This window comes from Onychostruthus taczanowskii, unplaced genomic scaffold, assembly GCF_017590055.1.
Source record: "Onychostruthus taczanowskii isolate IOZ18803 unplaced genomic scaffold, ASM1759005v1 scaffold2, whole genome shotgun sequence".
In the NCBI taxonomy this organism is placed as follows: domain Eukaryota; kingdom Metazoa; phylum Chordata; class Aves; order Passeriformes; family Passeridae; genus Onychostruthus; species Onychostruthus taczanowskii.
Genome location: NW_024499239.1, coordinates 16,339,657 through 16,356,542, shown reverse-complemented (window position 1 = coordinate 16,356,542; position 16,886 = coordinate 16,339,657). Strand labels below are relative to the sequence as shown.

At 35.8% G+C, this 16,886-nt stretch overlaps 1 protein-coding gene across 1 annotated transcript in view; it reads right to left on the bottom strand.

Annotated features, from left to right (window-relative positions):
• RAB28 (RAB28, member RAS oncogene family) overlaps positions 1-16,886 on the bottom strand; it is a 64,035-nt gene that overhangs the window by 32,704 nt on the left and 14,445 nt on the right. Inside the window, exon 4 of the mRNA XM_041402803.1 lies at positions 9,025-9,154. Coding sequence (XP_041258737.1) covers positions 9,025-9,154 — 130 coding nt within the window. The remainder of the gene's footprint in view (positions 1-9,024; positions 9,155-16,886) is intronic.

Sequence of the window (16,886 nt, the reverse complement as noted above, 5' to 3'; positions counted from 1 at the left end):
ACCTATGTAAGAAACAAAAATTCTTATCTTAAGCACTACTTCTGAAAAAAATACTAGAGTTAAAAAAACAAAAAAAAGTAATGAAAATTTCATAGGGAACTAAGTATTTTTGAAATAGAAACTATGTACAATGTACATAAAGGCCTCCTCTTTTACAACCATTTTTAAATAAATAAATTAGATTACTAATTTACCATTCATCAACACTGTACTCCACCCTCCTTAACCAACACATTTCAGTAAATCTTAATTGGTTTTTAACTGAATTTATTGCTAAGTCTTTGCCCTCTCCTTCAAAAACAAGCATATTTTGAAGTTATCCTCCAAACCACAATGGCTAGAAGCGCAGAGTGTAAATAACAGCAACAATACTCTCTGCATTTAACCAACAGGCTTATCTCAGTGATCTGTTTGATACTTAGTAGTGACTCCTGTGGTAACATCTTCACAGTCTCATATTACATACATAGAGGGAAGGACTTTTTTTTTTTTTTAATACCATTTTTCCCCTCAAAAAAACATGATCTATAAAATACACCAAAGTAGAATGCAAAAAGAAACTGCAGCACAATTGGTATATCATCAAGACATACTTTGTCAAATACTGGAACAATGGAGAACTCATAACCGTAAGTGCTTAATATGCTTAAAACTCTATCAAAAAAGCCACACATTTAGCAGAGCACACTGTTCCTGTACTGAAATGGGTATCATAAACCCACAGTGTCTCAGGAATGGAGCCATAACTGTGGGCTAAACTCGAAATGGTACCATTAATTTCCACTTCCCTAGCAAAACCCCAATAAACATGATGATGTCCTGACAATTACACAATTTAAAAATATACATACAATGCATTCCCTATAATTTTTCTTCTTTGTTCTTCAAGCTGCATTCACATCATTCATACTATACCACAAAGAAAGTGAAGGTTATTCATTGTGATTATTCCCCATAGTAGCACAGACTATCCCTCATTCTCTAAACTGAGCTAGAATAATAACTGCTTACTTCCAATAAAAGTCTTAATTTTTTTTTCTTTTTTTTTTGGTTCATTGAAATCAGTACAAAAAGCTGAAGTTTTCTCTGCTGGTTAGGAATAAATTTCTCTTCCACACTTTCTGCCCATACAGAGTATTAAATATATTCAACTACTACGTGCATTTCAGTTGAAACACTGTACAACTGCAGTAACAAATGTTACTGGCATTTATCAGTCTTACTTTGAAACTTTGAGGCTTTAAAAAAATTTATTTACTGACTTATCTAGCTTTTAAATAGAAAATAATGCTACAATAGCATTTGTCTTTTTCTCCATTTTGTCCAAAATCCTAATAGTAATGCCCTATTCACACTCGAAATTTGGTTATCCTCTCTCATCAACTTCCTTCAATAATAATATAAGAGAATATATTTCCACAGTAGCTAATGGAGACATTCCTACAAATCAATGTGCTGCAGTGATACAGAAATAAAAGCTTACTTCACTGTAATGATGCTTCCAGACTTCCCTCAAGTCAGGTGGTTACTTGCAGTTAATGATCTGTGACATACCACACAAGTAGTCCTAAAAAGACTTATTATCCACTGCATGTGCAACAATATTTGCTTTATGGATGGCTAAATGAATGAAGACATTCAATGTAACTGTAAAAGTAAAATCAAAAGAAAACTTACAAGTAACATGTTTTCTTTGAGTAAAAGAGCTGTGAACATTTTCCATTAATACTTAACCTTTTGCTGGAGCAGTGCAACCACATATAATGCTTGAATCCATAAAGCCCAAGAGCTGCTCAGGGTTAACGCTGATTAACTACCCCCAATCAAATGTTATAACTTTTAAAAATTTCAGGGTTTCCCTCCACTAATGACATCGAAATTGCATTTATGTCATGTGGCAAAGGTAGGAGCAGGACAACCAGCAAAGAAAAGAAATTCTGCCCTGTTTTAAAAGCAGGTATTTCTTTTCAATCCAATAAAACAGACGTGAATTTGACTGGGTTTTAGAACTATGTATATTATGCTTCACTGACTTCTATTAATATACTAATAGAAAAGAATAGCAAATTAACCTAAAATAAGCTCCAATCCAACAGCATAATATCTCCCATGTCTCTCAGACTGTGCAGACATTCACACATTTTCTGTTTATAATTTTTTTCATTTACTAGACTCAGCTTTTGTCCACCATATGTCCACCGTAGATTAACTATTCCCTTAGGTACAATTAAGGGCTTTCCATTTGTTGTAAGAAGACCTAAGTATGAAGGACGCAGCCAGAAAAAACATTTCTACCTAAAAACATTAAACCAAAAACAGAAGCACATTCAGCCTGAACTATAGTTTATGCAGCATCTTTTTTTACTGGGCATATGTCTACATTGCTAAATAAACCACAGACAAAATCCATGGAAACAGTAAGAGATCTCTCAGCATTTCATTTGTGTATTATTATAAAAATATGATACATATACGGTTTTAACCTTTGTATTTAAACAGTTTACTTCTATTTGCATTTTTCAATGACATCTCTAAAGATTTTTCTCAATTTAAGCATAACTGTTAGGGAATGAGAATATATTACTTACTGGTATTTCTGTAGCACTGGTGTTTGAGTTCCAACTACACTAACAACTGTCTACCAGGTCCTTGAATTTGGTTGTGGTTCTTGGTTAGTCATAGCAGGCAAAACTCAAGTGCACAAAACAAAAATCTCAAGTGCAGCCTCAAGACTTTACATGTAGGAAGAAGAAACCAGTTATTCATTGTCGCTAAAATTTAAAAAAAGTGTAGCATAAGAACTGTTTATTAGTTGGAATAGTTCATGACTATTCTCACTTTCTTGTAAAAGCACTGTATGACTCAAACAAGAAATCCTTTTTTCTGCACATAGTTTTCACATGGTTCAAATGAATGCAAATTCATTAATTTTCATAGAACTACACCTGTTTATGTCAGGACTCTGTCCAGCTGTACAACTCTCAAACTCAGACAAGCAGTACAACAGTAACATATCTTCTGAGTGCAAGTTGTGTATATTGTTCAGCTTCAACTCTGTCATGAACCTCAGACGGCAGCAGAACACAAATGAAAAAACAAGCTCTACTAACTAATGATATCTGGGTTTAATACAGGCATTTGACAAAGATTATTAATTCTCTTTTGAGAAAAAGGATTCACCATCAAACACTATACTGTATACATGCTTCAATAATGGCTGCAGCACTCTTTTAACCAGGTTACTAATCAGCTTCTGCATCCACTGCCTTCTGATCCAAGAGATCATTTAGTGAAGGATTCTGAAAGAAGGCTCAAAGAAAAACATGGGCTGATTTGCAGCCCTTTGCAACAGACACATTTATCACAGCAAGTCACATGAAGACTGGAGCCAGAATGGAACACATATGAACAGATCCTTGTAATCTTTCCTGCCAGGTGTTTTCCCTTCACAGACAATACAATATGGAAAGGTAAATGCTACACAAGAGCAATAAACCCTCCTTCTTTTGTTCTGTATAAAGTTCTGTAAGCTCAGATCCTTTCCAAAGAATACACTTGAAGCTCAAGCTCTGTCTACTAATCACAGTTTAGCAGACTTGTCCACATGGCAATTTAACAGACATAATTAAATAGATCTTTTCAGCATGGATGGTACACAGCCCTATTAATGTTAAGCTAAATATGATATAGGATCAAAATCTTGCAAGACAAATGCTTCCACAGACATGCAAGGTAATTTTTTCACTCAAAAATGTGTGTGCTCCTAGGTTGCTCCCACTGCTAAAGTAATACAGAGTACATTGAGACACTGGGTTGTAAATATAATATTATGGTGGATAAAAGATCATTTTTACCTGTGCTTTTCTCTTCCATTAATTTAAGTTTCTTGTTAAAAGTAATTTTTAACAAAGTAACTTGACCTTGGAAACAAATCCATAGGACTGCAATTTTCTATTAATCTTACAAGCTGGTTGAGACAAACATTCTGTATATATTTTAAAACAGGGTATCATTCATCAAATTAGTTGGTAAAATGATTGTAGCAACAAACAAGGTTTTCTTTTTAAGGGAGTCTCTACAGGTAAATAGTTTACCCTCCAATCCCAAAAGCATGTGTAAGGCTCAGGTGACCAGACCTGCTGTTGGGCATACAGGAACTTTACTTTAATCAGGCATAAGACTCTAAAGAACAGGGGTCTTTGCATTAGCTGCTCAACATTTGTCTTAATTACAGGTGAAGGACCTTAAAAGGGCAAGCCCACGGGAAGCAAGAACAGAAAACTGGGGTTGGTTGGGAGGGACAAGAGAATGAATGCACAACTCTGAATTTAAATGAAACAGATTATCAAAGTGAGTATTAATAAAGAAATTTTCTGACTACAACGGGGAAGGCTAAGTATATAATGCAGCAACAGAGTCAAAAAGCAGATGGGGCAAGTCCCATGACCAGCCAGATTCACATTAGTACACAAAACACCAAATGTTAATTTGTATCTGGACTGGAAAATGTTTCTTTCTGCGTTCAGATAAGATAGGTAAAAACATTTCATGTTGTATGTAAGGGCAAGTTAAAGAGTATACTGAAATGTAACCTTTAAACTTCACAATGTAACAGCATACCACTTCCTGTTCAGAGACAGCACTCCAAGATCAATTAATCACGGCTAAGACGAACAAACGGTCAACATTCTTAATTAGTGTTGATGCATTCTCCTCTGTGCCCTCATCTGTCATGAAGATTGTTTAAAAATCTGAGTTATTAGTCTTTATTGAGGAGTGGATCTGGTTAATATCTCTAAGAACAGAAATCATTCATCTAGGCACTATACTCCAGTACCTGATAATTCCTACCCCCTATATAAACTACAGATAACCACCGCCCTAAGACCATCTTGGTAGCTATAAATCAAAATGAGTATAGCTCCCATGCAACCTGGGTTAATTTTTGTTTACAATATATCCACTGAAAATGCTAGCATGACACTTGAGGAGACTGCTTATAGATTAGTGCAGAAAAAAATACATAAAGCCATCAAGGTAGAAAGGAAGCAAACATATCAATCATATGAAATATGGTAAACCCTCTCTAACTTACACTTAATGACTAGAAGATCCATTGTGATTCACTGAACTTTATCAACACCTAATTTAAGCAAAGATAATAAGTGCACAAAACACAATTCATTCACTTGATAACTATAGCCTCATTTATACCATACAAATCAAAGTATTTGACAGCAATATATATACAAAAGTTTTGAGTTATTGCATAGAAAATCTAAAATGTAAAGTTAAAATTAACAGTGATTAGTACTACTAAGCTAGTACTACTTGCTTTGCACTCTTAATTGGGTGTACTCCCCAATTAAGAGTGCAAAGCAAGTAGTACTAGCAACAGAGATATAAGCACACTTCAAATATACTTTATATTCAATAAGAGTAAAATAACACAACACAAGTTACTAGGAAAATCAAATTTAAGATTCAATATCAGCTGTAAAGTTCAGGATTATTAAGACCTTATGACTTAGAATTAATAGGACAAAATGGTTCTACATTAAATTTTATAATTCCTTCTGTTGTTCATCAAATGCACAGACAAAAATCTATGGAAAGACGAACATCAGTGCAGAAAGCAGGTCTGGGCAAGATCTTGATTCAAATCAGCTTTCTACTCTCTGATCAAATGTGGAGGACAGGCTATAGAAAAAAAAGAAAAAAGGTACAAGAAGGAAAAAAGAATGAAAACTGAAACTAAGCACCCAGAGGGACCAAAGACAGCTTAAATAAAGTCCTGGTTTTACAACAGAGATCTGCATTTCTGAAGCTCTTGCTCTCCCAATTTTTTTGAATAAATCAGTGGGCAATGACACACTTTACCCTAAAAACAAACAAACAAACAAACAAACAAAAAAAAAATCAGGGGGGGAAAAAAAAAAAGGTAAAATAAAAAAAGATAGGCGGGAAGGTCCAGAATTCCAGAATTTAGGTAACAATTCATACTGCTCTACTATTTTCAAATAAATCTCTGATGGATGATATACCAGCAACTGATAGGAGCTTTTTAAGTAGAAATTACCTTTCCAGTGTTTTGTGAATAAATCTTAACCTCTTGCAATCACAACAGGACATTTTAATAGCTTGACACCACTCTGAAGCTAATTATCATGCTTTAAACAGACACAGCAGCTTACTGTGTTCACGCTGCTAATCCACTGCAATGCACAATAAACCAGAACAGTGAAAACAAGCACTGATTCATTTAAATCAGCACTGAACAATTTCTTCAAATTTTATGGAATACTAGAAAAATCCCCGCAAACTTAACATTGAATAAAATTATTACAAATTGATACTAGAAACAACTAATAAATCATGTACAAAACCACATGACTTAACAGTAGTAAACAATTATGCACCATATACTGCTATGTATCAAATAATTTGCTTTCAATGACAAAATTACCCAGGGAAATTATTTTCATTTAATAGAATTCAAGTGTACAGTTTTCTGTATCATATTCTGTAGAGAAATATTTTTGTTTTCTTCCAAGCTATAGCTTTTTTTCTGAGAGAAAATCCAGGTATATCTCCCCCAAAATGGAAAAAATACACATGTATTTCAGACAGTATTACTAAGAGAAAACAGACAAAGGACAGCCCAAGTAAGTAACTTCACGCCAAAGTTTCAAAACAGAGGCTGAGCTTCCAAATTCTTATCAAGGTATCTAATGACTGGCCCAAACTTTCCAAATGCTATGAATGAAAATAACTGCATTCTTGGCAAATTTTAAAAGCTTTTATCAGAAAGAAAGTTAAGTGTTAGAATAATTTGCCTGTGGATATTGACATTTCTAATCTTTCAGTGAGCTTACCTGGATATTTTCCTAAAAGACATGAACAGCTCAAAAAAACCAAGTACAATCCTGAGACAGAAACCACTCACTGGAGTATTTCTTCTAAATGATGCATGAGGTCAAGTAAGTTCATCAATTCATCAAATGGCTTTTCCTGGCTCTTAACCTATTATTGCTCTTGCATTGCATATGAGTGTTTTATCACTTACTAAGTAAAGAAGTTGAACAGAGTGATTCCTTCCTAATAATTTGTTAGTACCAGTAGTTTTATCTCTTCATAGTATCTGAGAGTCAACACCATGCTTCTATATAAACACCTTGTTTTGTATTTATGTAACAACAGGAGCCTACTATTAATTTTTTAGTACTGGGGTGGAAGCTCTCCTACATATTCTACTACAGAATTCAGAAAAGCAGCATACTTTCCAAGTCTAATTTTTATCATGCTGAAATAAAAATAAAGCAAAAACATCCCTCTGTAAACAGTATCCCCTGCATGCTCAACATGTCCAACAACAACATCCTTGGCATCACATGAAATCAATATTTTGCTGTTTTTCTTTATACACAGCTTCTGAAGGAAAACAAGGCAGCAAGCAGTTCCTTCATCTGCTATTTTCATAAAATGAAACCCCTTTAGTTAGTGTCAGCATTTGTCTGAAAACTCACCTAGGAAACCAGATTCTACTCCAGATGCTCCCACGGAAACATTGGATAGTAAATATTTGTGGGCATGTGGGATATGTGAAAAAAAAAAACAGAAATAAAACGCCTCCAAAACAAAACCAGTATATCATTTTCTACACCTGTTGTGCCAGTTCAGCAAATAAACATTTGTTTATGCTATGTTACAGAGTATCTCACTGCAAATACATCATAAGATTTGCAGAATTCTAGCTAGAAGTCCAGATTTAGGATAAAATAGAAACCAGTGAAAAATATTTTTCATTTGAATTTCAACAGAATCTGTATTATTGACTATTATTGACTCTGGTCTGCTAGAGTACAACACTGTCAGTGTTACACTTTCAGAAGTGCTATTTATATATTGTAACTCTAAGACCTTCTCTGTTTTCTTCACAGGAAATTAGTCTGTCATAATTAATGTCATAAAATACTACAGCACCACTGTAGCAATACTACAATTAATGGTTCTGAGTGAAAGTGTTGTCTCTACATTGTTTTCAAATTATTTTAAATAATTCTAACTTGCTGGATTAAGTCCTTTTTTCAGGTTTGTTCATGACATGGTCACTGCAACACAGAAACAAATTATTTGGAAAGTGAAAAAAAATCAAATCTTTTTCTGTTATTCAAATAACATATTTAGACTGTTTAAAAATTATGTATCCACTTCCACCACTTTGTTTCTGAAATTTTTATATGTTGCTTTTATCATCTTCAACAGAAAAAGGGGTACGAAAGCCAGGATGAAGACATCAGATATGCTAATAAGGATGTTCATGTAAGACTTTTTGTTGGAAACGGGGAAGTTTGGAATCCATATAATTAGGAAACTATCTAAGTGATGATTATATAAAGTGACATATTTTGGTGGTCAGAAGAAAACCATTATATCATACTTATGTGATCACAAAAAGGAGGTTTAAAAAAATCCCAAAACAACACAAATCACCTCATGTGCACAACTACAGATAACGTTAAAAAAAAAAAAAGTCTGATAAGCAACTCCTCAGTATTATGCCTAATGCATAGTGTAGTTTTTTAAACATATACCAGTAGTTAATCCAGCAGTCTCTTAACATACAGAATCATGAAATACACCTTTTACTACACCCAGAAATGCTCCATTGCCATGGCTATATCCTGGGACACTATCAAATTCAAACATGGGTGAGTGATCTCCCTGCTCCTGTGTGCTGCTCTCCAAGCCAAGAGGACACAGGGAGAGAGGCTGCAGGCTAGGCAAAGCATGATGCAGCAAGTCCCATAATATAACCTATCTGCCCAAAGCCATAACCCTGAAGTATACCCAAATATGTCATCTTTACACAGCAAAAACACACATGATAGTATTTAGTTGCATTTTGCTAAATATATATATATATATTATATATATATATATATATACACACCTTATGTCATTTCTTTGATAGCAAACCACATCCACAGTATTTCAATTAATATGCAAATATGAGTAACTTACTTTTATTTCCAACCAAGGCCACAAGTGGCTGTGTTTCTGATCCTTCATTCACTTTTTTTACCACATTATACCAGTCTTCCAAATTTTCAAAACTCTGGCCATTGGTAATATCATAAACCAAAAGAATGCCCTAAATAAAAAGACATGTTTAAAATGTTACAGATTATAAAAGAATTTAGCATGGTAAGATTTGCACCAGTCTAAATTATTATTGTCATAGAATAGAGCATTGACAAATAATGGCATCATATCTTTTGAGGCTCAGTTAAAGGAATTATAAATTTCTATACTATATACATTATTACAGTATTTCTCCTGCATTTCATGTGTTCCAAATGCACATTTCAGGAAAAAAAAAATGGCAACACAGTCAAGAGCACAATTAGTTATATCAGAAATATTACAAACTGCATATGCTTTATGATAAACCCAAAATAGCATTTCACACGAAAAGGAAGATAAAAATTACACTGGAAAAGGTCTTTTATTTTAACAAATATTAGTTGTAGTTTCAATGCTCTTTTTTTGGAAAAAAAAAAAAAACGCCATTCAATTTTACATTTCTGCACATTGTCATGTTTCTGCTGTCTTTTGGGGTTAAAGGCCAGATTCCATTCCTTCAGTGTTGCAGAAGATAAGTAAGAAGTACTGGCGAGCTTTAAACTTTCAAAAGAGTACCTAAAGACATGGTGAGAACTCAAAAAGGACTCCCATATATTTCAGAGGTTTTGGGGCAAGCTACAGGTGACAAACACTTAAAGCAGACACTGCTGATGTTTCCTCAGCACAAATATCCAATAATAAAGCACAGCCTATTAACAGTCCAAATGTCATCCCCGTCCATCCCCTCCACAATTCTAAGATCAGCTCTCAGTTCTTATTGAGTTTTCTGCCCCTGCTTTCCACTACACCCTATTAAAGTTAGTATCTTGTAAATGAGGAGTAAAGTCAGAATTGGTTTCAGGTACACTTGTTCTCTTGGAGTTCACACCTAGCAAAAAAACCCCTACATCTGCACACTGTTTCTCACATGAAATTTTCAAAAATATTCTGAAAAAACAGTATGATCCACACAAAAATAGCTGGGTCGATGACCTACTGTCAATAGAAAAGATTTTTCAAGTTTTTTCAGGCTTTTGTCTGGGCCCAGTTTTAATTGATAGTTAAAAAGAGTGCTTTAGATCATAAGGAGTACTTTAAATCACAAAACAGAGTGTACACTTAATAATTTCACATTTGGCAACAAATTAATATAGACTGCAAGAGTATTTGACAAGAGTTCAGACTTTATGATAACAAACAGTGTAAAAATAGTAAGATGCAATTCCATAAATACCATGACAAGTTCAAAGGAAGCAATAATCAAGTACACAGTAGGAAGCATCTGGCTCTGTAGCAGGTTCCATATAATAGGATCAAGGTTTTACAGCTCACAGCTGAATATGTCAAGCTTATTTTGCAAATATCACACTGGCATAAAACATTCCAGGTGAAATAATGCATCCATCTTTGGACACTTGAATGTCAAAAAAGGGTACAATAGAAGAAACCAGTAAACAGTATCAAAGGTTTGGAAACCATGACTGACATGAAAAAAGTGGGAAAAGAAACCTAACTGCCTCAACAAACGCATGACTTATGGTAGGCATGATGATGCTGGTACGAGTTTTAAGAGAAGATGACAGTTCTCTTTCTGTATGCTTTTACACATAGTTTGCAGAAGCCACTAAATTGGGAAAACCAGCCAATGTGCCCGAGGGCAGGGTTACCACAAAGGGGTATGTAGACACGCTCAAGGAATGGGTGAACAGGAACCTTTCTACATTCAACATGGATAAGTGCAAAGTCCTGCAGCTGGGAAGGAATGAGCAATACAGGCTGAGGGGAGTAATACATGACTGCCTGGAGAACAACTGAAAATGACCTGCAGGTCTTGTCAGACAGCAGGCCAAATCCAAGCCTGTGGAGACCCTGAGACACATTCCCTTGGTTAGAGACACAAGAAGCTTCCCTCAAGAGCTGTTCAACCCCATTGGCTCCTTCCCGTGCTCCTACGTCCCTCAGCCACTCCCTCCCTATTCACCCACTGGCCCTCATCTTTGTACTGCCCTGATACCACAGTTCAGCCCCCACCTCTAGATACACAGGGATCTGGACTCTCCCAATGAGTCCTGCCCTTGGACCCTGAACATCTCACCACACAGCTAAATTAAACATCCGTGGATACTATGCAAAGGCCCTTTTTGCTTCCTTACCCTGGACTTTACTAGCAGCTATTCCAGCTGCAACATGAGCCAGCAACATTCCCTGGCAGCAAGGATGGCCAACATGATCCTGGGCTGCATTAGCAGAAGTACAGCAAACTTTTCTACTCAGCACTTGTTGGATCATATCTAAAAGAACACATCCAGTCAGAACACATTTTTAGGCCCCTCAAGACATCAGAAAAGTGGAGGAACTTCAGCAGGGGGCTAGTAAGATGATCACAGGCTGGAGCACTTGTTTTATGAGGAAGAGATGAACAAACCCAAATTCTTCAGCATGGAGAGAAAGCAGCCCTGGGAAGACCTAAAAGCAGTCTTCCCATACCCATGAGGAAGCAATGAAGGACATGGAGCCAGGCTCTTCACAGCAGTGAACAGCAGGATAAAACTCAGTGGGCATAAGCTGAAATAAGAGAAATTCAAACCATAACTAATGAAAAGCTTTTTCACCATGAGGAAAATAAAGCAGGCTGACCAGAGGTTGCTCAGTCTCCATCCTTAGAAGTTTACAAGCAGGAACTCCATAGACCCTTGAGCAGCCTAGCTCCATCTCTCAGTCGACCCTACTTACAGAGTGTTTTACTCCAACCTCCTGACATCCTTCCACCCTGAACTTTCTTATGAATCTGTGATCAATACAACACGTAGCGATAGGTTTAACTCACAGCAAGAAGACTATAGCAAGAGTACTAAAAACAAGCAAACAAACAAAACAAAAAACCCTATGGAGACTGTAAGAATGGCAAAGCTCTGAAATACACCACCTATAACAGTCACTAACACCGAAAAAATTTTTGAAGGTCGATAAAATTCACTACACATGGATAGCTTCGAAGGAGGGTAACAGATCCTATTGAGATCCCTCCAACTCCTACTTCCTTAAGACAGCAATACCAATCTATCTCATTTCCTCCAATGTGACCAACTCCTTGGCAAACCTGAGTTTTTGTTCCTTATATAGTTGCTATTAATTTCTGAGGAACAGCTTTCATCAGTTCCTTCAGGGAAATTAAGAATTATGACACACAACTTTCCCCTTGCTATCTTTCCTTCTTTACTAATCAAATATAAAATTAAACATCCACTTCCCTCCTCCAATTTTGGTGCAATTTATTACTTAATATCTTGTATCTCTAAGTTAATCTCAGTTAATTCCTCCTGACTATTTTTATAACTACCCAAATGCCTGGGCACTTGGCATTAAATTGTTAAATTAAATTGTCTCACAATCTAAGTTTTGCTCTAGGAAGGACATACTTATGTTATTAAATGCTCAGTGGAAAAGGAACTCAATCTAAAGGACAGGTATGGTAAAGGTTAAAAAAAAATTCCAGCCACAATGCTGGAAGTTGTAAAAGAGAAAAGAGCACACGGCAATGCTTCTTTCATTAGCTGTCAAGTTCTCTCACCAGCTTGCAGAAGAGCAGATTATCTAAACCATCTTCAACACTAATCAGACTTTGATGGAGAAAAAATCAAAAAGTGTGAGCATTTTAGGTCTGCCAACTCTTTCTAACCAATTCTTCATCAAAATTCTACTCTGCCTCATGTTCTCTAGACAACTGTAGCCTACCTACCCCTTTGGATGAAAGGGTATTCACAGTGGATTTACCATCAAAGATATCATTTAACAAAGTTTGCAACTAGAGCTGACTTAACTTCCTTTTGGTCCTTTTCTCTGTGATCTAAAACACTGCTTCTAAAGCACATTCTTCTCTTAAACTTTTTTTTACTCTTGTCAATATTTGCTGCACTTGCAAAAAAGATAGATGGCAGGTATAACACCATATAGATGTAAAAAAAGGCAGCATGGCATCCAGGTCATGAAGAATACTTTCTGCTTAGATTTTCACCACAACAGCACTCTATAAGCAACTTAATATAGGTAATTAATGAAGAACTAGTCACAAATCCATGGGTAAAATTTATTATATCCTTTTCTTTTATTTAACAGAGAAATTCCATAATTGCTTTCAAAAAAAGAAAAAAAAATACATCATATTTTCCACAAACTTACAGTATATGCAGTACAGACCAAGTAGACAGCATAAAAGCTGTTGTTTCCCTATTATGTGTGAGGAATTAAGGAGTAAAATTAACACTGGCATTTTTACACAAAAGTACTGTATTTGCCTGCCATGAAAAAGGTTTGAAACACATGGTAGATGACATGCCAAGAACAGCATATTGATTCTCTAGTCTCCAGCAACATGGTGAATAGTCCCTGCTTGCATAATTACACTCTACTAAGAGAGACATTTTGCCTATGTTAGTGCACATGTGAGTGCTTTTTGTTTAGGAATTACAGAACATTTTCAAAAATAGGTCACTGGAAACTGAGAATATTACAGAAATTATTTGCTGCTCCCTGGAGAAAGTAGAGTCTGCAGTACTCCTATTAACAAGCCAATTTATGATGTAGCATACGCCAGATCTTAAAGATAATTTAAGCTAGATATGTGGGTAGGGGCAGCAATTACAGGTAAGCTATGGGAGTGCTTCTGAAAGATTTACCATGCAAACAGCAGCAGCCTTCTTTCAAAACTGAAGTGCTAGTATGGAAGTGTTGTAACCAGGCAACATATTTGTACTGATAATCAAAATTTAAGACATGCCAAGTTTATGTCAAGATCTGTCACAATAAAAGCAAGCTAGAGAAAACAATAATTAAAAACATATATTTTCTTCTTCATTTATCTTCAGCTACCCTCATCCTATGACTGACTTTTGCATCAAGGAACTAAACTTTCAAATTTTCATTAATATTATAAAATAAGCCAGGCCAAAATTCTAGAGTATTTTTCTAGCCACAGAATATTAATTTAGGAAAAAGCAACTTAATTGTTGCAGAAATGTGCAAATGAAAACAGAGTTTTTGCAAATGAAAGCAGCTTACAGTCCACACATACTTAACCACTCCTGTCTTTGCTGATACTGAGGACGTGGTCACTCAAATACATGTGACTAAGTTATTAACTTGTCATAATTGAATGATTTACTCTCTATCAGTACAGCTGTGGCAACTGACTACACAGTTACTCTAAGCATCTCTCAATTCTGAGATAAATTCTTTTCCCCATAACTTGCAGAGTTCTTCTGCCCCACCACTGAAATTCAGCTACCAAGATAGGATGCAGTAACTACTTTGTTCTAAATTAGCAATATCAGAGGAAAAAATGAAAAAGGTGCAGGGAGAAAGCAACTGCTTAAAGATAGAAGTGAATTGCAATTTCTCCAACTGCAACCAATGCAACTTCCTCATGCTCAAATCTGCCATTCTTTTTTTAAAACATGGCACAAGAAATAGGGGATCTCAATCAAAATATGGCATCTTAACAGTAGCTTAACCAAAAGATCTATCCTAGAGAATTGATTCATCTCTCATTAGAAAGACACCTCTAATGGCAAGTTTTTCCAGTGAAGTTTAGATGGATGCTTCATTTAGTCTTGTTGATGTCCTAATCAAATTTCAACCAAGATCAGGTGAACTGCAGACCATAATCTTTTCAGTTGCTGGAGATTCTCTAAACTTCCATCCCCAGCTGGCCATAGGATTTTAGAAGTAGGCCATATACAAAAATAAGAATTTAGCAGCTTTTGATTTCCGAATCTCACAATGATCAAACAGACTGAAATCTACACAAGGCTATGGGCATCTGCACATACTGGATAAAGGCACAACACATGCCATAGATATGCTACAAGCAATTCCACACATGTACTTTAAATCTGAATTATTTAGATTTGAAGAATACACAGACAAACACAATTTCTGCAGCAGATCCAAATAATCTGCTTTATCTGTATCCACACAGCTTGTGTACTTTATAAACAAGTCCAAAATCCCAGCTGCACCACATATGCTGACCAAGTGCTCATCATAGGCAGATACACTTTTTTTGTAGCTACCTTCACTCAAGTTACTTCACTATTTTAAAGGCTCTCTTGCACTGGGGAACCCCAAACTGAACACAGTACTTCAAAACACGGTAGCCTCAAAAAAGTCAGAGAGCATGATATTCACTTTCCTTGATTTGACTACTTCATTCTTACTAACATAGATCAGTACTCAATTAGCTTTTACTGTTGCAAGGATGCATTGCAAAGTCACATTCAACTGTTTTTTCACCTCAATAAGACATCCATCCAAGAGCTTTTTCCTCCAAAATCATTTCAAAGAATGCCTGAGGTTGGAAGGGACCTCTAGAAGTCATTTGGTTCAATGATCCTGTTCAAGCAGTGTCACCCAAAGAAGGAATCCCCTGTGTGTCAGTTTGTGCCTATTGTCTGGTTCTGTCAACAGACACTACACAAAAAAGCCTGTTTCTCTCTTCCTTGCATCCTTCCTGCATGGTGTATATGTACTGATTAGCCTTCTATTCTCCAGGCTGAACAGTCACAGCTCTCTCAGCCTTTCCTCATAGGAGAGATGCTCCAGACCATTAATCACCTTTGTGGCCCTTCACTGCACATTCTCCAGTTGATTCCCAGCTGCATAAGAATATTCTGTACCAGGTACAGGACTTGGCATCTGTCATCAGCTGAACCTCACAAGGTTTCTGTTGGTCCACTCCTTCCGTTGGTCATGGTCTCTCTCAGTAGCAGCCCTACACTCCAGCACAGTGACCATTCCTCCCCAAATTGGTGCTATTGATAAACTTACTTACAAACAATGTTTTGTTCCCTTGATAAAAGAATTAGTAAAAGACACAACTCCAATACCAACCCTTAAGAAATAAAACTTATAATCAGGCATCAGTAAGACACTGAGCTGTAGACTTTTAAATCTAGCTGTCCATTCAGATTTTCAGTAAATTTATGGTCCACCCATTCTACCTATATCTCTATATATTGTAATTATATTATGGGAGATTATATCAAAGGCCCTGCTGAAGTGAAGATAAATTACATCCACTGCTCTCCTCTCCACACAGCTAACCACCTAACCACAACCAACAATCAAGCTGGCTGTGCACATTTTACCTTTACAAACTCCATGCTACCTCTTCCCGGTTACTTTCTTGCTGTTTTGTTGTCCATTCACAGGAATTTTTATCCATATTTAAAAGGATTTACCTTTATAAATATCCCTACTTGTTCTACTTTGCTTTTCCTCTTTTTCTTATAAAAAGGTACAGATGTTCAACATGACATAAGCTTATGCCTAGAAATAAGCTGAAAGCAGTGCCTTTTCAAACTATTCATGTCATTTCATTAATAGATGAAAATATATACAATTTTATGCATCTTTAACAGGCACTGTTACAAAGCTAATAGAAAAGTGTGTTAGAAATGAACTTTGATGATAAGAAGCCTCTTACAGACACTGGCAATACATGCCAACACTGAGACAGAAAAATCACTAGTCCATTAAAAAAATTTGGGTTAAAATGAGGACTGGAGGAAGATTTAAGACAAAGAGTTTGGACATAGGGTTTTTTGGTTAATGTGTTCTGAATGACAAAAAAAAAACCAAACTTTAGTCTTATTGATACCAATTGCTTATACACTTTTGGGCACTGGTATTAACTCTTTGACCTGCTATTTGTGGTAAGACACTCCTAAGTTTATCACCAAATTCAATACAGACAAAGCTAA